This window comes from Chiloscyllium plagiosum, unplaced genomic scaffold (assembly GCF_037043375.1).
Source record: "Chiloscyllium plagiosum isolate Xiang-an unplaced genomic scaffold, Cpla_swu_hap1 HiC_scaffold_5, whole genome shotgun sequence".
NCBI classification, from domain to species: domain Eukaryota; kingdom Metazoa; phylum Chordata; class Chondrichthyes; order Orectolobiformes; family Hemiscylliidae; genus Chiloscyllium; species Chiloscyllium plagiosum.
In genome coordinates, this window is record NW_028270143.1 from 126,066,658 (window position 1) to 126,091,806 (window position 25,149).

General features: G+C 45.5%; 2 protein-coding genes across 7 annotated transcripts in view; one reads left to right on the forward strand and one right to left on the reverse strand.

Annotated features, from left to right (window-relative positions):
* Window positions 1-3,754, forward strand: part of bmb (brambleberry) — a 45,224-nt gene extending 41,470 nt beyond the window's left edge. For both annotated transcript variants that reach the window (XM_043690871.2, XM_087986861.1), the window contains one exon: window positions 1,956-3,754. In XM_043690871.2, the coding sequence (XP_043546806.2) occupies window positions 1,956-2,079 (124 nt within the window). In that variant the 3' untranslated portion in view covers window positions 2,080-3,754. The remainder of the gene's footprint in view (window positions 1-1,955) is intronic.
* Window positions 3,755-4,607: 853 nt separating this feature from the next.
* LOC122550176 (GDP-L-fucose synthase) overlaps window positions 4,608-25,149 on the reverse strand; it is a 33,530-nt gene continuing 12,988 nt past the window's right edge. For 2 of the 5 annotated variants that reach the window (XM_043690874.2, XM_087987639.1), the window contains exons 5-11: window positions 18,251-18,324; window positions 17,963-18,096; window positions 16,030-16,094; window positions 15,121-15,187; window positions 14,001-14,080; window positions 7,394-7,493; window positions 4,608-6,113 (exon numbers count right to left, since the gene is read on the reverse strand). In XM_043690874.2, coding sequence (XP_043546809.1) covers window positions 6,058-6,113; window positions 7,394-7,493; window positions 14,001-14,080; window positions 15,121-15,187; window positions 16,030-16,094; window positions 17,963-18,096; window positions 18,251-18,324 — 576 coding nt within the window. In that variant the 3' untranslated portion in view covers window positions 4,608-6,057. Of the gene's footprint in view, window positions 6,114-7,393; window positions 7,501-14,000; window positions 14,081-15,120; window positions 15,188-16,029; window positions 16,095-17,961; window positions 18,097-18,250; window positions 18,325-25,149 lie in introns of those variants that run through there. The other 3 variants (XM_043690875.2, XM_043690877.2, XM_043690876.2) reach the window with 3 other exon arrangements.

Below are 25,149 nucleotides of genomic sequence, written 5' to 3' on the forward strand. Positions count from 1 at the left end.
TATCTGCAGCACCCTCCCCTCTGACCTTTACCCCCAACTCCATCTACCAATTGCACTCTCAGCTACCTTCCCCTCAGCCCCACCCCCTCCCATTTATCTCTCTTCCCGAGGCTCCTGGCCTCATTTCTGATAAAGAGCCTTTTGCCCCAAAACATCCCTGCTCCTTGCATACTGCCTGACCTGCAGTGCTTTTCCAGCACCACAGTCTTGACTCTATCTCCAGCATCTGCTGTACTCCCTTTTGCCTCATCCAGGTGGTGTTGTGCCAAAACGAAAGACTGGAACTGTCATTCTATTCCATGCTTGTGTTTTCTGGAAGCAAATGAGAATCCATAAGGACTGTATATTTCCACCTCTTGGTTTTCCCCCACTTTTCTTTTCTTTTCCCAGGACTATTCCTGATGTCGTGCCCATAGAGTCATAGAGATGTACAGCTTGGAAACAGACCCTTCGGTCCAACTCGTCCATGCCGACCAGATATCCCAACCCAATCTAGTCCCACCTGCTAGCACCCAGCCCATATCCCTCCAAATCCTTCCTATTCATATACCCATCCAGATGCCTCTTAAATGTTGCAATTGTACCAGCCTCCACCACATCCTCTGGCAGCTCATTCCATACACATACCACCCTCCTGAAAACGTTGCCCCTTAGGGTATCTTTACCTTCTCATCCCAAACCTATGCCCTCTAGTTGTGGACCCCCCCCACCCCAACCCAGGGAAAAGACTGTCTATTTATCCTATCCATGCCCCTCATGAGTTTATAAACTTCTATAAGGTCTCCCCTCAGCCTCCGACGCTCCAGGGAAAACAGCCCCAGCCTGTTCAGCCTCTCCCTATAGCTCAGATCCTCCAACCCTGGCAACATCCTTGTAAATCTTTTCTGAACCCTTTCAAGTTTCACAACATCTTTCTGATAGGAAGGAGACCAGAATTGCACACAATATTTCAGCAGTGACCTAACTAATGTCCTGTACAGCCACATATGACCCCTCAACTCCTGTACTCCATATTCTGACCAATAAAGGAAAGCATATCAAACACCGTCTTCACTATCTTTATCTTACCTTACCTGCAACTCCACTTTCAAGGAGCTATGAACCTGCACTCCAAGGTCTCTTTGTTCAGCAACACTCCCTTGGACCTTACCATTTAAGTGTCTAAGTCCTGCTAAGATTTGCTTTCCCAAAATGCAGCACCTCTCATTTATCTGAATTAAACTCCATCTGCCACTTCTCAGCCCATTGGTCCATCTGATCATGATCCTGTTGTAATCTGAGGTATCACTCTTCGCTGTCCACGACACCTCCAATTTTTGTTTAATCTGTAAATTTACTAACTATACCTCCTGCTTGCATCCAAATCATTTATATAAACGAGGAAAAGTAGTGGACCCAGCACCGATCCTTGTGGCACTCCACTGGTCACAGGCCTCTAGTCTGAAAAACAACCCTCTACCACCACTCTCTGTCTTCTACCTTCGAGCCAGTTCTGTATCCTCTCTGTATTCCATGAGATCTAACCTTGCTATTCAGTCTCCCATGGGGAACCTTGTTGAACGCCTTATGAAGTCCATATAGATCACATCTTCTGGTCTGCCCTCATCAACCTTCATTGTTACTCCTTCAAAAAACTCAATCAAGTTTGTGAGACATGATTTCCCACGCAAAGCCATGTTGACTATCCCGAATCAGTCCTTGCCTTTCCAAATACATGTACACTCTGTCCCTCTGGAGTCTCTCCAAAAACTTGCCCGCCACTGACACCAGGCTCGCTGGCCTATAGTTCCCTGGCTTGTCCTTACCACCTTTCTTAAACTTTAAACATGATTTAAGTTTTGAGGGATCCTGGTCACTGCACTTTACTCTGATCAGATCTAGCCACAATGAGCTATTGAGAAATGGTTCACAATGCAGCTAACTTTTTTTCCCCTTGCTCATCTCTCTAATGCCAGATCTCTCGCACAGAGGCAACCATGTTGTGCAATCACGAAGACTGGTCAACCATGTCGAAATAAAGCAGTTACTGGGCAAGAATTTTGTCGAGTCCACTGTTCAGGACAATCTTCATACAATTAAATTACTGTTGCTTAGTTGTAGAATTTTACAGTAGTTTTGAATTTGATTAATTTACAGTGTCATTTTAAATAGTGACTTTCTGAATATATAAGAAACACTGATTAGTAATGTCTTATTGTTCAACAATCTCTCTTTCCCTGCCAAAACTCTGCAGAATCAGCAAGACTATTTGGAACTAGGCATCTGAAGCATGATTGACTGTATCATTTAATTTTAAAAACTCTGCCTGTCTAGTTCTGAGCTTGACATTAGACTATCTTTTCACTCTGCCAGAAGACCTGCTATGGATTTTCAGCTCCTCCTTTTTTTTTTGCCCCTTTTGATCTCAAATGTTGATTTATTCACTTTTTTTGCTTGGAAAGTGAATAAGTGGTTATTTTTCCCTTTTTTTTTAATGGTGTTATTTGAATGTTCTTGACTGACTTATCCCTGGTTACTAACAGCAAGTGAGCCACTGCCAATGTGCAATGCCTTTATTTTTTAAGAGTGTCTGAAAGCCAAGAATGGTTAAAATGAGAATAGTGCTGCAATGCTGTCACAATATCTGCTTACAACTCCCAAAAATTTGAGTTATGGCAAAGCAGTTGCAACTAGGAAAATTGTCCAAGTGAGGGGGTGTAGAAAGAATAGTTTCAGAATTATGTACTCCTTTTTGTCTTGTACCTTTTGAAAGCGGTCAGAGATAAGGACAAACTACAATGTAGTCTCTGGAGCCTTGTATTAATTTGCACATTCATGTTTGTTACTGAAATTTAAACTAGTTGGCAGAATAGGGGTCCTCCTGCTGACCAGATACTTTTGTACAATTGTACAGTATTTTATTTAAGATGGATTGAGTCTGACCTCTTACTCTGTGCAATGTTGGTGCACAAAACAGTAGCCCTGACTCTGCTGTCCCTTGCTCGCTGCTCAGTCATGTGTTCTATGTCTGCAGCATTGCTCAGGACAGCAAGTATCCTTTGTATGTTTTACTTTTTGTAGTATGGTGTCACTGTTGCAGATATTTGTACAGAGAATTGAGGTGGATGGATAGTTTTTACCAATTGACTGTGTGGTTGGCCTGTAAGTACTCTTTTGTGTAACTTGGTTTTTGGGCCTCCCCATTATTCTAGGATTGCAGTATCTTCCTCTGTATTAAATCTGAACTTGACTTTGCATGAAGAAATCATTGATATCAGCATTCCTATTGGCTTTTGTTGTGTGTGGTTTCCCTGGTTGCTTTTTCTGAGGCATAACTATCGGAAGTGATTGGGGTAGAAATAAAAAAATTGTGATCAGGTGATAATGAACCAGTTAAATACTCTGTTCCTGGACTAGGTTTTTGAACCTGTTTGATTAACAGTAAAGCTTTATATTTGGACAAGTTGGGCTTGAGGTTTTGCTTACTTTCCTACTAAAGGAATCCATCAGGGTAAATATCAAAATCTTTGAAGCTTCATGTAAGATCCCTTTTTTCCATTCAAAATGATGGAACTGTTTAGCTTAATTGATTTCTCCACGATTTAAGTTCAAAATTATGATTAGCCATATTTTTGGATCTGCTAATCAATCTACATTCAGTTACACTCAACAGATTTTCTGAATTGTCAGTCAAAAAATCAATACAAAGTTTGTGCGAAGATTTGTAGCTTGGGTGCTCGTTGTTGTGGTTCTGTTCGCCGAGCTGGAAGTTTTTGTTTCGTCCCCTGGCTAGGCGACATCATCAGTGCTTGGGAGCCTCCTGCGAAGCGCTTCTTTGATGTCTCCTCCGGTGTTTATAAAGAAGCGCTTCGCAGGAGGCTCCCAAGCACTGATGATGTCGCCTAGCCAGGGGACGAAACGTCTGCAACAAAAACTTCCAGCTCGGCGAACAGAACCACAACAAAAATCAATACTTCCTATGATTAAAACACTAAGCATTTGTCAAATTTCTATTAATCACATTCTGGTGTCATATGTAATAAAATGTATTTATCATTTTAATTGATTTTTAACATTAAATAAATTGATATTTTAAAACTAAGTTTAATTTTTACAATTACCTCCCCTCTAACTGAAGGATTTGAAGCATTTGCTTTACTCCATCTCCTTTTTTGCTGGGCCTTTAATTTCACTATACTACTGACGGATTGCAGAACTGGTAGAGCGACTATTGTTTAAGACAGGATGCTAAATCAAATTTCAGTCTGCCCTGGGCCCATCTAAAAGATTGAAACTAGGAGGAGTTAGTTATGTACTGTACTGCTCCTAGTATGCTGAGAAGTAGTGTGTTTCTCTTGCTATGACAGTGTGTGCACTGAGATGGAGTGTTGCAGATGGTGGTGCCCAATTTTTATTCCAGTTAATTTGCAGACCAATTTTGCAAGGGAGGAAAGGTCCAAAATGTACAGCGGTGGAATCATTAAAATGATCCAACAGTGGAGATCATTTATCCTGTCAGACTTGTGCCAACTTATTCAACTTAGGGCCAGTCACCCTTGATCAGAACCTCTTAAAACAACTTTTTGTTTTCTATCCACTTTGCTATTGGACCTGCTGAGTTTCTCCAGCAATTTTGTTTTCAGTCCCTCTTGGTGGGGCTGGTTGATTGTAAGAGTTTTTTGAATTATTTGTAAATGCATTTTCCCATTTCTTAACCAGAAGTTTTAAAAAACCTGAAACTCTAACACAGCTTGTAATTTTTGCACTTTAATACCCCAATCTTGTTACTTTCACAACTGAATTCTAACCTTGCCCTTTCTAACTTGCACTGCTGCTCCAAGTTGAGTGTGCAGCACTCCTTTCTCAGAAAAATAAGTCTTAAAAGTGGAATATTTGGAATTCTTCCTCAAAGGAGATGGAAGCAGACGGTCTGAATATTAAAGTTGGGCAGCATAGCAGCTCAGTGCTTAGCACAGCACCAGAGACTTGGGTTCAATTCCAGTCTCTGATGCCTGTTTTCCCTGGCTGCATGGAAATGGGTTTTTCTGCATGTTCTAGTTTCCTTCCACAGTCCAAAGATGTGCAGGTCAGATGGATTAGCCATTGTAAACATGAGGCTATGGAGATCAGATTTGGACCTCATGCAGCACATGAGAAACTCACTGGCAGCTGTTTCTCAGATCCTCTTCTCACCCCTCCACAGCACATAAACTGATCCCCTGCTGAGACTGCACACAGCCTGTTTAAACTTAAGGTCTGTCCATAACATGCCTGTTGTCCATGTACCAGTTGCAAGTGTAAAAATGCTATTTTAAGATATATCATTAGTGTAATTCATCTTTATTATAGCTAACAAAGAAAGTTGGTCACCATGACCAAAATAATTTGCAGCAATGTCTATAATCTGGAAAAATACCCTAAGAGGGAATACACAAATTATTTTCAAAGACCAATTTTATGATAGACGAAAGAACAATGTCACCAGTGGGAGAGAGGGTAGAAATGTCCCTGGACTGGTAGCTCCTACATCTGAGCTACTGTTTTGGAGAAACTGGTTAGAATTCCATCACAGCAGCTAGTGGAACTAATTGTTATAAGGCTGTTTCACTAATGTTCTCTCAGGAAGGAAATCTGCCATCTTTACATAGGCAGCATAGTGGCTCAGTGCTTAGCACCTACACAAGTAAATTATAGATATAGAGTTAAGTCAAGGACAATTAGAAACTGGTAACAAAGTGACTCATTTCACAAAAAATAAAACCATTTGCTCCCATACTGGGCTGAATTACAACATCACTTGCACATCCACCATCATTCCCTGGCTTTCACAGGGTCAGCAGCAGCTTGCTGCAACGATGGGACCATCTTCACTGCCAAAGCCTCAGCGAGGATCAGAAAATACTGCACAGAGAGAGGAAAACATTGAATTGGAAATGGCAAAGAATTGTTTTTGATTAGTGAGACTGATAACAGCCAATCCTCAGGATATCTACTTTCAACCCAACCCCATAATCATCGTGTGCATGTTTGACTGTGGCTGCAGTTCCATGGTCTGACGTTTGATCACTCTCCATCTCCTCACTTCCTTGCCAGCTCATAATTGGCCACAAACCAATTGCAGGTCTCCTTGATAGCTGAAACAAATGAAAACTCACCCTTAGTTTTAAAAGGCATTTTATAATTTTTTTGCACTTTAAACTGGTAAAATAACATTTTTAAAACAAAACATGCACAAGACGGAAAATGTGGCTGACATGACTGGATTAATGAACTGATCCAGCAGTAATGGGGAAACTAAGGCTTGAATCCGACACACTGCTCCTGAGCAGCTTCTGGAATTGAAAGCCAGTCTCTAATGTTGACCATGAAATTATCAGGTTACCAGTAAAACCCATCTGGTTCATTAACATTCTTTAGGGAAGGAAGTATCCCATGCTCACCCAGTCTTCCCTACATCTGACTCCAGTCAGTGATATGCTTCACTCTGCAAATTCCCTCAAATGAACTCAAACTTCTCATTGTTTAAAGTGATGGTTAATCATAGCCTGCTAAAGGGGAATGAAGAATGGGTGACAACAATCAATCACATAGCTGAGTCTGAAATCACATGTAAGGATGCTAGCACATCAACTAATTTTTTCTTTCCTGTAGCGGAGGTGAAGCCAATTAAAAACATTATATGCAAACAACCCCACCAGCCAGGAAGATACTAGCTAACTCAGTATGACTATTGCTGATTCCCACAGCATCAATATCCATTATTGGGGTCACTACGGGCCAAAAACTAAATAGGCCAGCCATATAAATACAGGGGCTACAACAATGTAACTCAATGTCTGTCCTCTACCTACAAGGCACATGTCAGTAATGAATCACTTGATCAACACCCAATTCACATCAATGATCAGCCATGATCATATTGAATGGCGGTGCAGGCTCGAAGGGCTGAATGGCCTACTCCTGCACCTATTGTCTAATGGCAACAGTGTGTATTATCTACAAAATGCACTGCAGCAACTCACCCAAGCTCCTTTGAAAGTACTTTTTAAATCCATGACCTGTACTATGCAGAAGGACAAGGGCAGTAGAAATATTGGAACACAACCTCGAAGCCACTTATCATCTTGTCCTGGAAATATATCACCTTTCCTCTAATGTTGCTGGATCAAAGTCCTCAAACTCGAGTCGACTGAAATCCCAGAGACTACGGCAGTTCAAGGTGGAACTTATCACTACCTTCTCAGGGGCAATTAGGGATGGCTAATAAATAGCTAGCAAAACTCACATTCCACAAATTGAAAAACCAAAATGTAGAAAAGCGTGCTGGCAGTAAACACCGCGCTTTACTGTAACTTCCGAGTTTGTGGAAGAGATGTTAATGCAAGATAAATGTGCTGAAAACATCGAGACTCACCTTGGCTGAAGGGGGTAAACTTGAAGTCTGGTAGGTATTTCCTCAACTTGCTGTTACTCGCTGTCTTCTTGTACTGCCCATCAGATTTGCTGGTGTCAAACTTGATACTTATAATTAAAGAAGAGAGAGAGAAGCATTTGGGATGTCCTTGGTTGCCTGAAGGCTGTCATGCCACAACCTGATGGATATTCCCCAAGCATGGATTAACAGACTCTTCTGGAGTACAGATCACTCAGCTCAATACACCCGTGAATACATTGCCTGTAGTCCGACACTCGTGAATGCAGTAAATTGTTACACTGCAGAAAGCACGTTGCAGAAAGCACGTCACAGGTGAGGCTCAGTCCCATGTAGGCTTGCACTTGGATTACCAACCCCATAAGAATTCAGGGTTAAACTCCTGGACAACTGTGGTGAACAATACCCAAAAACAAAGGAGCAGAGCAGATGTCTGCATTCATCGGTCAGGGATTTTTGTAGAAAAACGTTGGCCAGTCCTGGTGCAGCTGTATAAAACTTCAGGTACGTCACATTTAGAGTATTGTGTGCAGTTCTGATTGCCACATTATAGGAAGGATGTGGAGAGTCTGGAGATGTTGCAAGAGGTTTACCAGGACGTTGCCCGGATTGGAGTGTATTAGCGAAAGGAGAGGTTGGACAAACTTGGATTGTTTTCGCTAGAATGTCGGAGGCTGAGGGGCAACCTGATAGCAGTGTATAAAATTAAGAGACATGGACAGGATAGATCATCAGAATCTTTTTCCCAGTGGAATGTCAAATACTAGGGGACATAGGTTTAAGGTGAGGGGGGGGGGGAAGCATTTAAAAGGAGATATGCAAGGCAAGCATTTTTACCCAGAGGGTGGTAAGTGCCTGGAACACTGGCAGGGGAGGTGGTGAAAGCAGCAATGTTTAAGAGGCATTTAGACAGACACATGAACAGGCAGAGAATAAAGGGAAATTGACAATGTACAGGCAGTTAAAGTTAATTTAGAAAGGCATCATGGTCAACACAGACATGGTCAACACAGACTGAAGAGTGTGTACCTCTGCTGTACTATTCTACACTTGGAAGGAACAGAAGTTGGCCATTTGATCCATTGATTGCTCTGTCATTCATTGGGATCATGACTGATCTGATAATTCTCAATTCCACTTTCCTACCTTTTCCTCAACGATTCTTGATTTCCTTATTAAAAATATCTATCTCAGCCTTGAATATACTTAGGACAGTCAGGAAAAAAGCCACAGAGACCATTAAATGGAACATAAATTGTCTCGAGTAGTAGAGAACTTCACTGTAGTTGAAGAGAACACGTTACTGAAGCATTTCAGTCTTGGACTCAATAGGATAAAAGCTGGAAATCAAATGAGCATAATGACACTACAGGACAAAAAGGACACTGCTTGATTCGCAAGTTGACTCGAATTGACTGAGGTATTGCCCTGGGGAAAACAATAGGGAACTATAAGCTTTCCACAGCAATTCAAAAAAGGTGCAAGACTTCAAGGTATTCTGTTTATTTGTAGAGAACAGGTTCCTGTTATGAGGCACATTACCAGCTCAATGGACTTTCTGAAATGGGTTGTTCATGGATCTATTGTGCAGCTAGGACTGTTCAACTGCTGCCCAACTCCAGAAAAACATATGACAGCAGACACCTGCTTTGGGTATGGTGAGCACTCAGCTCAAGGAAAGCACTCAAGTGAGAGGAGGATAAAGAGAGCGTTTGAAAGATTCCCTGGAGGCCTCCCTTGAGAAATACAACTGAGGTTAACACACGGGAGACCCTTGTTCAAAAGAAACAGACTTGGAGAAAGCTCCTTTAGAGGGGTAGAATTCTTTGAGAACACCTATTGGCAAGAGGAAGCATAGAAAAAGAAACTGGAGAAAGGAATGCCAGCAATCAAAGACAAAGTCTCATCCCACCTCCTGGAAACACCTGCCAAATGTGTGGCTGGAAATGTGGCTCCAGAATTGGGCTCATCATCCACACAAGGACCTCCAGCACCCAGAACCAGAGACATGGAGTCCCCGAGGTGGACAAATCATATTTTGTTTTTTTTTGGCTTGAAACAGGTGGCCTTTCACTGAAATGTAAAGACAAAGCTGCAGCTCCATATTTAGCAATTAAAAGCACAAAAGAAGTGAAAATAAGATAGAATAAACCAACTATTTACATAGTTTAAAGAATTTGAAATGCCCAACAAAATACAACCCAATAACCCCCAAAACGCACCTTTACTCACACCAGAAAGAAATCCATTCCCATTTACATTTTTACGGCTTCAGTTGGCTGTGTTTAAATGTCTGATCTCAAGAATCTGACAGTCTCTTCCTGGAGCCTTATGCAACAGAGCTTAAGATCTCTCAGCTTCAACTAACCCTTTTGCAGTTTTAACCAAACCCTTTTGGTCTGGAACGTTTTGACTGACATTGTCTATGTGGACTTCAGCAAGGTGTTCAACAGACTCCACATAGTAAACTGGTTAGCAACATTTGATCAGGGAGAGCTAGCCATTTGGAAATAAAATTGGTTTGAAGGTCGGAGACAGAAGTGGCAGTGGAGTGTTGTTTTTCAAACTGGAGGCTTGTGACCAGCGGTATGCCATAGGATCGGTGCAGGGTCCATGCTTTTTTTCAGAACTATATGTAAAAGACTTGGGTGTGAATATAGGAAATTAGTAAGTTTGTAAATGAGGGGCATTTTTTTCACGCAGAGGGTGGTGCGTGTGTGGAATGAGCTGCTAGAGGTGGTGGTAAAGGTGTGTATAATTACAACATTTAAAAGGCATCTGGATGGGTATATGAATAGAAAAGGTTTAGAGGGATATTGGCCAAATGCTGGCAAATGAGGCTTGTACAAGCATTTTTGAATTTCTTTTCAGGTTCGGGTGGCAGGAGCAGAGAGCAGAATAAGAGTCTGTTGGGAAAGTAAGGGTTTCTATAAAGGGACCTACTTTTTTATGCCAGCGGTCTTTTCGGGTTCGGGTGCTAGGAGCAGAGAGCGGAAGAAGCGGAGCCTGCTGGGAAGGTAACTGATTGTTTTTTAAGTGGGTGTGATCTAAACCAGAGACCCGAGACCATAGGGCCTCCCACCCACCTCCTCTAACCTTAATAAGAGTCTGGAGACTCTAAGTTTTCTCTTTTTTTCCCTTCCTCATTTAGTACTGTGTGGGTTTTCAGAGCAGTGGGGTATAATGTTAGGGCAGTTGCATATTCCTCCTGCGGAATGCGGCAGGGAAAGAGATGCTGGCCACATCTGCAGGAAGTACACCCAACGCCAGCTCCTCGAAAACAGAGTTAGGGAACTAGAACTGGAGCTGGATGAACTGCAGATCATCCGGAAGCCGTTTTTGTCAGGTGTGTTCAGGAGGGTTTCCTTACTCAGTATGTAGACAGACCGACGAGGGGAGAGGCCATTTTGGATTTGGTGCTCAGCAACAAGACAGGACAGAGGTCAGATCTCACGGTGGGAGAACACTTTGGTGACAGTGACCACAACTGCCTCACAGTTACCACAGCCTGGAGAGGAAAAGGAGTAGTTATCATGGGAAATATTTAATCGGGGAAAAGGAAATTATTATGCTATCAGACAGGAGTTGGGAAGTACAGTTTGGAGCAATTGTTCTACAGGAAGGGCACAACAGAAATGTGGAGAATGTTTAAGGAGCAGTTGTTGCGAGTGATGCACAAATTCGCTCCTCTGAGACAGGCAAAAAGGGGTAAGATTAAGGAGCCTTGGATGATGAGAACAGAGGAGCTTCTCGTGAAAAGGAAGAAGGCAACTTATGTAAGGTGGAGGAAGCAAGGATCTAGCACAGCTTTAGAGGATTACAGGCTTTACAGGCTTGCTAGGAAGGAGCTCAAAAATGGTCTTCGGAGAGCCAGGAAGGGGCACAAAAAAGGCTTGGCAGAAATATTAGGGAGAACCCAAAGGCATTTTACTCATACGTGAGGAATAAGAGCATGATCAGGGAGAAGGTAGGGCCGGTCAGGTGTAGCGTAGGGAACTTGTGGTCTGAGCAGATAGGTGAAGCCCTAAATGAGATTTTTCTTTCGGGTTTCACTAAGGAAAGGGACCTTGTTGTGAAGGAGAACTTTGAGGAGCTGGGAAACAGGCTTAAGCAGATTGAGATTGATGAAGTTGGTGTGCAGGAAATTTTGGCAAACATTAAGATTGATAAGTCCCCAGGGCCAGACCAGATTTATTCTAGGTTGCTCTGGAAAGTGAGAAAGGAGGTTGCTCAGCCACTGGTGAAGATCGTTGCTACCTCATCCTCCACAGGAGTCACACCGGAGGATTGGGGGGAGGTGAATTGTTCCTCTTTTCAAGAAGGGCAATAGGGAAATCCCTGGCAATTACAGACCAGTCAGTCTTACGTCTGTGGCCAGCAAAGTTTTGGAAAGAATTCTGAGGGATAGGATTTATGACTATTTGGAAAAACATAGCGTGAATAAAGGCAGTCAGCATGGCTTTGTGAGGGGCAGGTCATGCCTCACAAATCTTATTGAGTTCTTTGAGGAGGTGACGACACAGGTCGACAAAGATCGAGCAATTGATGTGGTGTTACATGGACTTCAGCAAGGCATTGGATAAGGTTCCCCATGGTAGGCTCATTCATAAAGTCAGGAGGTATGGGATACAGGGAGATTTGGCTATCTGGATTCAGAATTGGTTGGCTGACAGAAGACAAAGAGTGGTTGTAGATGGGAAGTATTCTGCCTGGAGGGCAGTAGTGAGTAGGGTCCCGTAGGGCTCTGTTCTTGGGCCGCTGCTGTGTAGTTTTTATAAATGACTTGGACGAGGGGGTTGAGGGGTGGGTTAGTAAATTTGCTGATGGCACAAAGGTTGGAGGTGTCGTCGATAGTATTGAGGGCTATTGAAGGCTGCAGCGCAACATAGATAGGATGCAGAGCTGGGCTAAGAAATAGCAGATGGAGTTCAACCTGGATAAATGCGGAGTGATGCATTTTGGAAGGTCAAACTTGAATGCTGAATATAGAATTACAGACAGGATTCTTGGCAGTGTGAAGGAACAGCAGGATCTTGGTGTTCAAGTGCATAGATCCCTCTCAAAGTTGCTACCCAAGTGGATAAAGTTGTTAAGAAAGCATTTGGTGTTTTGTCTTTCATTAACAGGGGGAATCGAGTTTAAGAGCTGCGAGGTTTTGCTGCAGCTCTACAAAACCCTGCTGAGACCACACTTGGAATATTGTGCCCAGTTCTGGTCGCCCTATTATAGGAAAGATGTGGATGCTTTCGAGTGGGTGCAAAGGTGGTTTACCAGGATGCTGCCTGGACTGGAGAGCTTGTCTTACAAGGAGAGGTTGACTGAACTCAGACCTTTCTTTCTGGAGAGGAGGAGGAGGAAGAGAGGTGACCTGATCAAGGTGTACAACATAATGAGAGGCAAGGATAGAGTCGATGGCCAGAGACATTTCCCCAGGGCAGGATTGACCGCCATGAGGGGTCATAGTTAGGAAGAAGGTATAGAGGGGACATCAGAGGTAGGTTCTTTATGCAGAGAGTTGTGAATGCATGGAATATGTTGCCAGCGGTGGTGGTGGAAGCAGTCATTAGGGACATTTAAACGATTGTTGGACATGCACATGGACAGCAGTGAATTGACAGCAGCGTAGGTTAGGTTATTTTATTTTAGATTAGGATTAATCCTTAACACAACATCGTGGGCCAAAGGGCCTGTACTGTGCTGTACATTTCTATGTTCTACTGTTTGGGAATCCTGGTCGGCTTGGACAAGTCGTACTGAAGGATTTGGTTCCGTGCTGTGTGAATCTTTAAAGATACATGAAAATGAGTAATTGCCAACAATAATGTCTGTAGAAACAACCAAAGGCTCAAAACAAAGTTGCTTTCTGTCCAAACATAAAAACTTTGGAATTAGGGCTGGGGCAGAACAGGTTATTTGACTGACACACAACGTCCATCCAATCAATCAATGAAGTCTTTAGATTAGATTAACTACAGTATCGAAACAGGCCCTTTCGCCCAACAAGTCCACACTGACCCTCCGAAGAGTAACCCACCCAGACCCATTCCCCTACCCTATATTTACCCCTGACTAATGCACCTAACACTATAGGCAATTTAGGATAGCCAATTCATCTGAACCGTCCATTTTTTTGATTGTGGGAGGAAACCCACGCAGACACGGGGAGAACGTGCAAACTCCACACAGATGGTCGCCAATCGAACACAGGTCCCTGGCGCTGTGAGGCAGCAGTGCTAACCACCGAGCCACCGTGCCGCCCTCTATTTCCTAGTTGATGGATTGTAGCTGTGGTACAGCAAGGGTCAATGTATCAGCTGGTTAATAGTGAGGTGGGGGGGGGGGGGGGGGGGAAGAAGGGAGGGAGCGCTGGGCAATCTCTGACACATACCCGCACCCACACCCAATAATGCACACCATAGACACACCCACATGCACAGTCACTAACACACATACCACCACCCACCCACCCAGAGCTCATGGCTGGTTGGGTTTTATCACTGGCCACACTGATTCAGTGAGGAGGTTCCTGGACCTGGGATGCTCCCAGTGGATGTAATACATTACAGGCTGGTGTTCATGTGAAGGATACAGTGACTTCCCCCTTGAAGCCCATCGCTGTCACGATGCTCTCCGCTGCCTCTTTTATGGACACTTCATCTTCCTCACCCACTGCAGACAGAAACACAGCAAAACGGGGCTCAGAAACACTATCCAAAACCCTGCTTCTCAGCCGAAAGCAACCTCTTCACAAACTCCCCCTGCAGCAGGACGAGAACCTTAGAGATGGTCCCCAACAGAATCAGAAGGACACAGTTTCCAGTTTTTACAAAATTGCCCCATTAAGTACTCCCATGACAAGTTCGACACAGAGTCAGATACAGAGTAAAATTCCCTCCAAGCTGTCCCCATCAAATACTCTCAGGACAGGTACAGCATGGGGTTAGACGCAAAGTAAAACTTCCTCAACTCTTTTAAGCTAAAAGTAAATGGAAAGTAAATCTTTCTCTACTCTTTCAACAGTACCCCATTAAATACTTCCAGGACAGCATGGGGGTAGATTTAAAATAAAGCTTCCTCTACACTGTCCCCAGCAAACACACTGAGGACAGGGACAGTGCAGGGCTAGATACAGCATAAAATTCCCTCTATAATGTCAAATGCTTCCAGCACAGGAACAGCATGGGGTTAGATAAAGGTCCCGCTACACTCCCATTAAACACTCCCAGAACAGGGACTGCATGGGGTTACAGAGTAAAGCTCCCTCTACACTGTCCCATCAAATGCTCCCAGGACAGGAACAGCATGGGGTTACAGAGTAAAGCTCCGTACACACTGTCCCATCAAACACTCCCAGGACAGGAGCGCCATGGGGTTACAGATTAAAGCTCCGTACACACTGTCCCATCAAATGCTTCCCAGAACAGGAACAGCATGGGGTTACAGAGTAAAGCTCCGTACACACTGTCCCATCAAACACTCCCAGGACAGGAGCGCCATGGGGTTACAGATTAAAGCTCCGTACACACTGTCCCATCAAATGCTTCCCAGAACAGGAACAGCATGGGGTTACAGAGTAAAGCGCTCACTTTTCTAAGCTGCAATGGATACAGGCTCAACCTGTCTGATCTTCCCCAGACAGAAATCTGCATTTGAATGGCACCCGACTAATAGTTGACAGAAGCTCAATCATACAGACAAATCATTCATACCTGACAGAATGATGGGCTCAATCTCTTCATACTCTCTCAAAACCCAGAGGAAGAGACGGGCCAAATCCTGGAATATGCAGTCATTAGTTATCAAATTGATTCATGAAGCTCAATTACCCTGTCCTGTTTTATGCAGTTCTCTGTTTATGTATGTGCCATGTACTCAGGACACCCAGGTGATGGGATGGGGACATCCGTGACCCCACTGCTTCACGGTCAGGAGAGAAGACCAGGCAGATGAGGTGTCAATTTAGACCCTTAGACAGACCCATCAATCCCAGTGAGCAGACAAAGACTGATTCAATCCCACCCCACTCTGTAATTGATCTCCTCCCCTCAGATAGGGGCACCTCCACACAACTCAGCATCAAGTTGCTGAGCTTTTCTTTTGTGGTAATCTCCTCCGACTGCACCTGTTGTGGATGGGGACAGAGATACAGAAGATTCCTGTGATCTATGGATCCAGTTTCTGGGCTTGGTGAGGAACTTTCCGCAAGTATTTTCATCCATTTCTCTGTGGAACTCACTAGCCCAGACGGTGCCAGATGCTGGGACTCTGAGTAAACTGAAGGAGGTGATAGAATTTTAATTAGTAATGTGTTGAAGGCTTATGGACAGCAGGAGGGAAAGTGGAGTTGAGGCTGAGTTGAGGTCAGCCATGATCGTATTAAATGGCAGAGCGGGCTTGAGGGTATGAATGGCATACTCTTGATCCTAGCTCTGATGGTCAGGGAGAGGCAGGGAGGAAGATGAAAGGTCCAGCCCAGCTGCTACCTGAAGGTACCCAGTCAGCAGCCTGGGCTGGAGATGGACATGAGAGGCCTAGCTAACCAGTAGCTGGGTTCCAGCTCTCTCCATGGTTCCCCCTGCTGGATCTGTTCAGAGGATCAGCTGTGCACGACAACCTACCAAAGAGTATATAAACTGCCTCTTGGGTTTGCCTGATCCCCACACCTCCAGCGCTGTGCCATTTCCTGCAGGAAGGAACCAACAAGAGGTCAGTAACTTCACTCTAACCTCCACACCTTCAGCTGCCTTGGCCCCTCCCTAAACGTCTCTAAGATAGTGGCCGAAAGCGACATGGTGTCATAAGCTTTTGCTCTTCACTTGTCAGGATGGCACAGTGGCTCAGCAGTTAGCACTGCTGCCTCAGAGCGCCAGAGACCCGGGTTCAATTCCCGCCTCAGGCAACTTTCTGTGTGGAGCTTGCACATTCTCCCCATGTCTGTTTGGGTTTCCTCTGGGTGCTCCGGTTTCCTCCCACAATCCAAAAATGTGCAGGTTAGGTGGATTGGCCAAGCTAAATTGCCCATAGTGTTAGATGAAAGGGTAAATGTAGGGGAATGGGTCTGGATGGGTTGCGCTTCGGCGGGTCGGCGTGGACGTATTGGGCCAAAGGGCCTGTTTCCACACTGTAAGTAAGTAATCTAATGAGGACAGATGCAAGAATGTCAAATATCAGAGGCTGTTAATTAGTTGGCACGTCAACTCTTAGGGCTGCGGTGCCTCCTGGTCAAACAGACAGGGAGCAGACTCACCTTACAGCTAGGGCTGTAACCTGGTCTAGCCCTAGCCCCACAATATTCAGAGGGACTCAGTTTTATTGGAAGCCATTCAGAGAAGAGCCAATCAGCTAATTTCTGGGATGTTGATGGTGGGGACAATGGGTGTCTTATGGTCGGAGGTTGAGTAGGTTGCCAGGGGGAGGCAACAGCGTAGTGGTATTACCACTGCGCTGTTATTCCAGAGACCCAGGTAATGCTCTGGGGACCAGGGTTCGAATCCCGCCACGGTAGATGGTGGAATTTGAATTCTATAAAAATCTGGAATTAACAGTTTAATGATGACCGTGAATCAATTGTTAAAGGAACAAAAATCCATCTGGTTCACTAATACCCTTCAGGGAAAGAAACTGCCATTCTGACCTACGTGTGACTACAGGCCCACAGCAATGTGGTTCACCACTTAACTGCCCTCTGGGTAATTAAGGATGGGTAATAAATGCTGGCTTAACCAGCAATGCTTTTATCCCATTAATCAATTTTTAAAAACTCACTGGAGTTTAAGGGAATAGGTGATTAAATTGAAATGAGATGCGTAGGGACCTTGACAGCAGATGTTCAGAGAAGGGTTTCCCTCTTGCTCCTAATGGGGTAACCCACAACAAAATGACATGGTGTCGAAACCTTTTACTCTTCACTGTCAGGACAGATGCAAGAATGCCAAATATCAGAGGCTGTTGATTAGTTGGCAAGTCAACTCTGAGTGGCCGAGGCATTGCCATGGAGAGTGTATGAGGTAACTGTTGTTCCTCATGGGAGCATTGGTCATTTCAAAAGGGCAATGCCTGGACAGGCTCCTTCTGTCTCCAGAGGTTAGGCCTCTGGGTATATATGTACCTTCTTACTCAAATGCTCTTAAAACCCACCTCTTTCACCAAAACTATCCAAAATCCTAATTATAGAAAGATTTGAAAAAGACATGAGGGGCAACATTTTACACTGTGTGCAATGAACTTTCAGAGGAAGTGATGGATGTGTGTACAGTTACAACATTTAACAGACATTTGGATAAGTAAATGAATAGAAAAGATTTGGAGAGAAATGGGCCAGGAGCAGACAGGTGGGACTAGTTTATTTTGGGATTATGGTTGTTATGGACTGGTTGGACTGAAAGGTCTGTTTCAGTACTGTATGACTGTATAATATTCAGATGGCTTGTTGTTACTTAAAGCATTCCAAGTCTGATTAAAAATGGTTTCAGGAGATCACAAGAAACAGGCCTTACGGAGGAACATGTTAAAATCTAACAAAGAAAACTAACAAATAATCAGAGACTCAACTCTGTGCCAGGTACGTCTTGTGAATCAGTCCAGGCAGAACGTGACCATCCTCGATATTAAAATTGTCATATTTTCCGAATACGTTGGTGGGGATCACGGATGTGAACATACGCTCATGTTGCTCAGAGTAGGCACTGCGACAGAGAAAGAGCAGGGTCAGCGGCTAACCACACCTGAGATAAGGCAACCCCAGTCCTGCTGGGACAACAGCATCTGTGCCACAAGGCAGAGAAACGGGTGAAAGAAAAACATACGAATTGGAGGACAGACTCCATTTCAGATACTTGCCGGTTCTGCACATCAATCATTCGCTTTGCATATGAATATCCAAAGTTTGAACGGTGTGGGGGCCCATTGTGGATCTACGAGGGAGAGAGAGAGAGTTTTATTAAATTGCTAATTTATACTGTCCAGTTAATTCTAAATCCCAGATGGTAGTTTCAGCAGGATTCTCAATGCAACTAGATGTCAGCTAGCTTTAGACTGCATTACTAGTAGTTAGAACAGTGACCGGCCACCAGCTCATATCCAAATGTGGCTTTGAACACAGCCAAGAGCCAGATTAGAATGACAGAATCTCACTTGATGACCCAAATGCAGGCCCTTCAACCCATCAAGTCTGAGACTGGCCTTTGAAAGGACTATCCAGGTAACACCATCACCCTGCACCTGCCAAAACTGCTCTTTCTCCATTAGATATTTATTATTCATACCCCCTTCCATCTCTTTTTGAGGCAGAGCATTCCAAAACATCATTGTGCAGAATCTTTTCCCAGCTCCTCACTGTCTCTCGTGCCAATGCCTGTAATTATATCCCCTCTGGTCACTGGTCCTCCGAGCACTGAAATAGCCTCTCCTTCGTGACTCTATCAAAATCCTTCGTGATTTTCAACACGTCTATTAAACAGTCACTTGGTTTAACAAGACTTGACCTTTGTTGGCCAGGACCATTTATCTAATCTTAACATCTTGCACTCAAAAAGAAATGTTTAAAAGGCTGGCAGAGCCAGGAGCCCTGAAGACATTTAAGAACCATTTCGATCAGCACTTGAAACACCGCAGTATACAAGGCTACGCGCCAAGTGCTGGGAAATGGACTAGTATAACTGGATGTTTGATGATGGATATGACGGTCCAAATGGCCTGTTTCTGTGCAGTAAAAACCCTCTGACTATCAGGATAACTGCAAGAATACCATCTTTTACATGATCTTAACAGTTTACACCACTGGGAAAAAGGGTTGCTCAGTCGACTCCTATTGGCTAAGGCACTGCCATGGAGAAAGCAATGGGGATATGAGACTTTTTGAGCTCCTTGATAATCTGAAAGAAAAGGAAAAGGAAAGGACTTGAATGTATTCCTTTTGTTCAGAGACAACTGGTCCCTCCATATGAACGTATTCGCTTCAAGCAAACACTCCATGTGCCAAGGTCAGAGCATGACTGATCTTTAATCGGCTGTTACCATACCCAGAGTGTACTTGGGAATGTGGACCAACTGTTGCCCCATCAAGAATCTAACTATGAACGCTTTGTTTTGGCTGGTTCAGTATAATGGAATAAAAACAATGACTGCAGATGCTGGAAACCAGATTCTGGATTAGTGGTGCTGGAAGAGCACAGCAGTTCAGGCAGCATCCAAGGAGCTTCGAAATCGATGTTTCAGGCAAAAGCCCTTCATCAGGAATAAAGGCAGTGAGCCTGAAGCGTGGAGAGATAAGCAAGAGGATGGTGGGGTGGGGAGAGAGTAGCAAAGAGTACAATGGGTGAGTGGGGGAGGAGATGAAGGTGATAGGTCAGGGAGGAGAGGGTGGAGTGAATAGGTGGAAAAGGAGATAGGCAGGTAGGACAAGTCCGGACAAGTCATGGGGACAGTGCTGAGCTGGAAGTTTAGAACTAGGGTGAGGTGAGAGAAGGGGAAATGAGGAAACTGTTGAAGTCCACATTGATGCCCTGGGGTTGAAGTGTTCTGAGGCGGAAGATGAGGCGTTCTTCCTCCAGGAGTCTGGTGGTGAGGGAGCGGCGGTGAAGGAGGCCCAAGACCTCCATGTCCTTGGCAGAGTGGGAGGGGGAGTTGAAATGTTGGGCCACGGGGCGGTGTGGTTGATTGGTGTGGGTGTCCCGGAGATGTTCCCTAAAGCGCTCTGCTAGGAGGCGCCCAGTCTCCCCAATGTAGAGGAGACCACATCAGCAGCAACGGATACAATAAATGATATTAGTGGATGTGCAGGTAAAACTTTGCTGGATGTGGAAGGCTCCTTTAGGGCCTTGGATAGAGGTGAGGGAGGAGGTGTGGGCACAGGTTTTACAGTTCCTGCGGTGGCAGGGGAAAGTGCCAGGATGGGAAGGTGGGTTGTAGAGGGGCGTGGACCTGACTAGTTAGTCACGAAGGGAACGGTCTTTGCAGAAGGCGGAAAGGGGTGTGGAGGGAAATATATCCCTGGTGGGGGGGGGGTCTGTTTGGAGGTGGTGGAAATGTCGGCGGATGATTTGGCTTATGCGAAGGTTGGTAGGGTGGAAGGTGAGCACCAGGGGCATTCTGTCCTTGTTACGGTTGGAGGGGTGGGGTCTGAGGGCGGAGGTGCGGGATGTAGACGAGATGCGTTGGAGGGCATCTTTAACCACGTGGGAAGGGAAATTGCGGTCTCTAAAGAAGGAGGCCATCTGGTGTGTTGTGGTGGAACTGGTCCTCCTGGGAGCAGATCCGGCGGAGGCGGAGGAATTGGGAATACGGCATGGCATTTTTGCAAAAGGTAGGGTGGGAAGAGGTGTAATCCAGGTAGCTGTGGGAGTCGGTGGGTGGGTCCCCACCACCAGGGATATATTTCACTCCCCACCACTTTCCGCCTTCCGCAAAGACCGTTCCCTCCGTGACTACCTGGTCAGGTCCACGCCCCCCTACAACCCACCCTCCCATGCCACCGCAGGAACTGTAAAACCTGCGCCCACACCTCCTCCCTCACCTCTATCCAAGGCCCTAAAGGAGCCTTCCACATCCATCAAAGTTTTACTTGCACTTCCACTAATATCATTTATTGTATCCGTTGCTCCCGATGCAGTCTCCTCTACACTGGGGAGACTGGGGGCCTCCTAGCAGAGCGCTTTAGGGAACATGTCCGGGACACCCGCACCAATCAACCACACCGCCCTGTGGCCCAACATTTCAACTCCCCCTCCCACTCTGCCGAGGACATGGAGGTCCTGGGCCTCCTTCACCGCCGCTCCCTCACCACCAGACGCCTGGAGGAAGAACGCCTCATCTTCCGCCTCGGAACACTTCAACCCCAGGGCATCAATGTGGACTTCAACAGTTTCCTCATTTCCCCTTCCCCCACCTCACCCTAGTTCTAAACTTCCAGCTCAGCACTGTCCCCATGACTTGTCCGGACTTGTCCTACCTGCCTATCTTCTTTTCCACCTATCCACTCCACCCTCTCCTCCCTGACCTATCACCTTCATCCCCTCCCCCACTCACCCATTGTACTCTATGCTACTTTCTCTCCACCCCCACCCTCCTCTAGCTTATCTCTCCACGCTCCAGGCTCACTGCCTTTATTCCTGATGAAGGGCTTTTGCCCGAAACGCCGATTTCGAAGCTCCTTGGATGCTGCCTGAACTGCTGTGCTCTTCCAGCACCACTGGTTCAATATAATCCCCACTCAGGAGAAAGTGAGGACTGCAGATGCTGGAGATCAGAGTCGAGGGTGTGGTGCTGGAAAAGCACAATGGGTCAGGCCGCATCCGAGGAGGAGAGTTGACATTTCTGGTATAAGCCCTTCGTTAGCCCTTCACAGTTAACACTCAGTCAATTACAAACGACAAAGGAACGTGCTGTTTGATTACATCGGCCAATTGCTGGGACATCACTGCAGCTGGTTGGATGGACTGAATGGCCTTTTTTTTTTTGAGTGATGGCATGTCCTGTTAGGGCAAACAGCTGCTCCTCTCCAGGGAGCTCTCATTCCCAGCTATCACCTTCAGTCCTTCATCGAAAACTCCAGTAGCCCACATCAGGGCTACCCAGAACATGGGACACAGTCCGAGTCCATAAACCTCCAACTCAGGAAAGCCAACTGTTCCTTCAGTGTGAGGACAGCCCTAGGGGGAGAGATTGACTAACATTGGTTATGCCACTATTGGAATACTGTGGACGATTCTGGGTCTTCCGGCTCTTGGAAGGATGTTGTGAAACTTGAAAGACTTCACAAAACATTTACAAGGATGTTGCCAGGGTTTGAGACATAGGGAGAGGCTGAATAAGAACAAAGAATATTACAGCACAGGAACAGGCCCTTTGGCCCTCCAAGCAAAAGACTAGGGCTATTGTCCCTGGAGCGTCAGAGGCTGAGGGGTGACCCTTTAGAGATTTATAAAATCATGAGGGGCATGGATAGGGTAAATAGACAATGTTATTCCCCCCCCCCCCCCCCCCCACGAATATGTTTAAAAAGGTGAGAGGGGAAAGATATAAAAGGGACCTAAGGAGCAAGCTTTTTATGCAGAGGATGGTGTGTGTATTGAATGAGCTGCCAGAGAAAGTGGAGGAGGCCAGTACAACATTTAAAAGGCATCTGGATGGATATATGAGTAGGAAGAGGTTAGAGGGATATGGGCCTAATGCTGGCAAATGGGACTAGATTAATTTAGGATATCTGGTCAGCATGGATGAGTTGGACCGAAGGGTCGGTTTCTGTGCTGTACATCTCTATGGCTCTTTATCTGAAATTATCATTCAAGTTCCTGACAGGATAGACAACCAGAGGATTGGTACAGCTGGAACCCAGCTATCATGGCCTTAGGATAAAGGAGTCAGCTATTTCAGATTGAGATGAGGAGTCAACGAGTCCTACAGCACGGATACAGGCCCTTTGGCCCAAACTGGTCCATGCCGACCAAAATGCCCATCCACACTAACCCCATTTCCCTGCACTTGGTCCATATCTTTCTATCCAAATGCCCTTTAAATGTTGTTAATGTACCCGCTTCAACCACTTCTGCTGGCAGCTCATTCCATATGCGTACCACCCTCTGTGTAAAAACGTTGCCCCTCAGGTTCCTTTTTATTCTTTCCCCTCTAACCTTAAACCAAAGTTCTCTCGTTCTGGGAAAAAGACTGACTGCAATCACCCTATCCATGCCTCTCATGATCTTATAAATGGGAGGCATGGTGGCTCAGTGGTTAGCACTGCTGCCTCACAGCGCCAGGGACCTGGGTTCGATTCCAGCCTCTGGCGACTGTCTGTGTGGAGTTTGCACATTCTCCCCGTGTCTGCATGGGTTTCCTCCCGGTGCTCTGGTTTCCTCCCACAGTCACAAAGATGTGCAGGTTAGGTGAATTGGTCATGTTAAATTGCCCATAGAGTTAAGTGCTTTAGTCAGAGGTAAATATGGGGAATGGGAGGGGGGGGGGGGGTTTACTCTTCGGAGGGTAGGTGTGGATTAGTTGGGCCAAAGGGCCTGTTTCCATACTGTAGGGAACCTCAACCTGATCTAATCTAAAACCTCTACAATGCACCCCCTCCTCAGTTTCCTATGCTCTAAAGAAAAAGTCCTAACTTGTACAACCCCTCCCGAAAACTCAGACCATTAAGTTATGGCAACATCCTTGTAAATTTCTTCTGCACTCTTTCCAGTTTAATAACATCCTTCCTATAACAAAGTGATCAAAACTGAACAAAATACTCCAAGTGCAGCCTCACCAACATCCTGTACAACTTCAACATAACTTCCCAACTTCTATACTCAATACTCTGAATGATGAAGGCCAGTGTGCCAAAAGCCTTCTTCATTGCCCAGTTTACCTGAGAAATTCCTTCACTCAAAGAACCTCTAGAATTCCGAACTCTGACAGATGTGGATGTTTGGTCGCTAAGTAAATTTAAGAAGGAAAAGGATAAGTTTCCTGTTACTAAAGGAATTAGAGAGATGCAAGAATCGAGCAGGAGGTTGGAGTTAAGGAGATCAGCCATAATCGTGTTTAATAGCAGAGCAGGTTCGATGGACCAAACAGCCAACTGCTCCAATTTTGTTTGCACAATTACAGAACTGGAAAAGGTTCCCTGTCTACCCTTTTGTCTACTTTCCTGGAGTCTCTATCTGCTCTTGTCTGGATTGATTGCTGTCAGCAGATCACTGTGACCTCACTCAGTGGGGTCATCTCCAGCTGGGACCATCCAGGGAACTTTCCTCAGACCTTTAACATATGCACGAATCATCGGAATGCTGTAATCCCACAATATCCCATCAGAACCTGCTTCCTCAGCTGCCTTCAGTGGGCGGCACGGTGGCACAGTGGTTAGCACTGCTGCTTCACAGCGTCAGAGACCCGGGTTCAATTCCCGCCTCAGGCAACTGACTGTGTGGAGTTTGCACAGTCTCCCCGTGTCTGCGTGGGTTTCCTCTGGGTGCTCCGGTTTCCTCCCACAGTCCAAAAATGTGCAGGTTAGGTGAATTGGCCATGCTAAATTACTCGTAGTGTTAGGTGAAGGGGTAAATGTAGAGGAATGGGTCTGGGTTGGTTGCGCTTCAGCAGGTTGGTGTGGACTTGCTGGGCCGAAGGGCCTGTTTCCACACTATAAGTAAGTAATCTAATCTAATCTCTACCTGGGTCTGTAACTGCAGTCTTGTACTTAAAGCCCAGGGGGGAATCTGTGGCAGGGAAATAAATATTGGATTCAATCTCTAGTTTTTTTATATTAGATTAGATTACATTGCAGTGTGGAAACAGGCCCTTCGGCCCAACAAGTCCACACCGACCCGCCGAAGCGCAACCCACCCATACCCCTACATTTACCCCTTACCTAACACTACGGGCAATTTAGCATGGCCAATTCACCTGAATTGCACATCTTTGGACTGTGGGAGGAAACCGGAGCACCCGGAGGAAACCCACGCAGACACGGGGAGAATGTGCAAACTCCACACAGTCAGTCGCCTGAGGCGGGAATTGAACCCGGGTCTCAGGCGCTGTGAGGCAGCAGTGCTAACCACTGTGCCACCGTGCCGCCCACTAGTTGGAGGTAGCAAGAGGTTATGTTCAATTTGAGATGAATCCACAACTAGACAAGTGTTAGATGGGCGTTTTGGAACCATACAGAACACCTTTCAGCTGGATCACGGCAGGTACAGATGTATGAATGAGGGATAGCAGCCTCTCAGACCCTGAGCCTGCTCCAGAACTCAACAGGA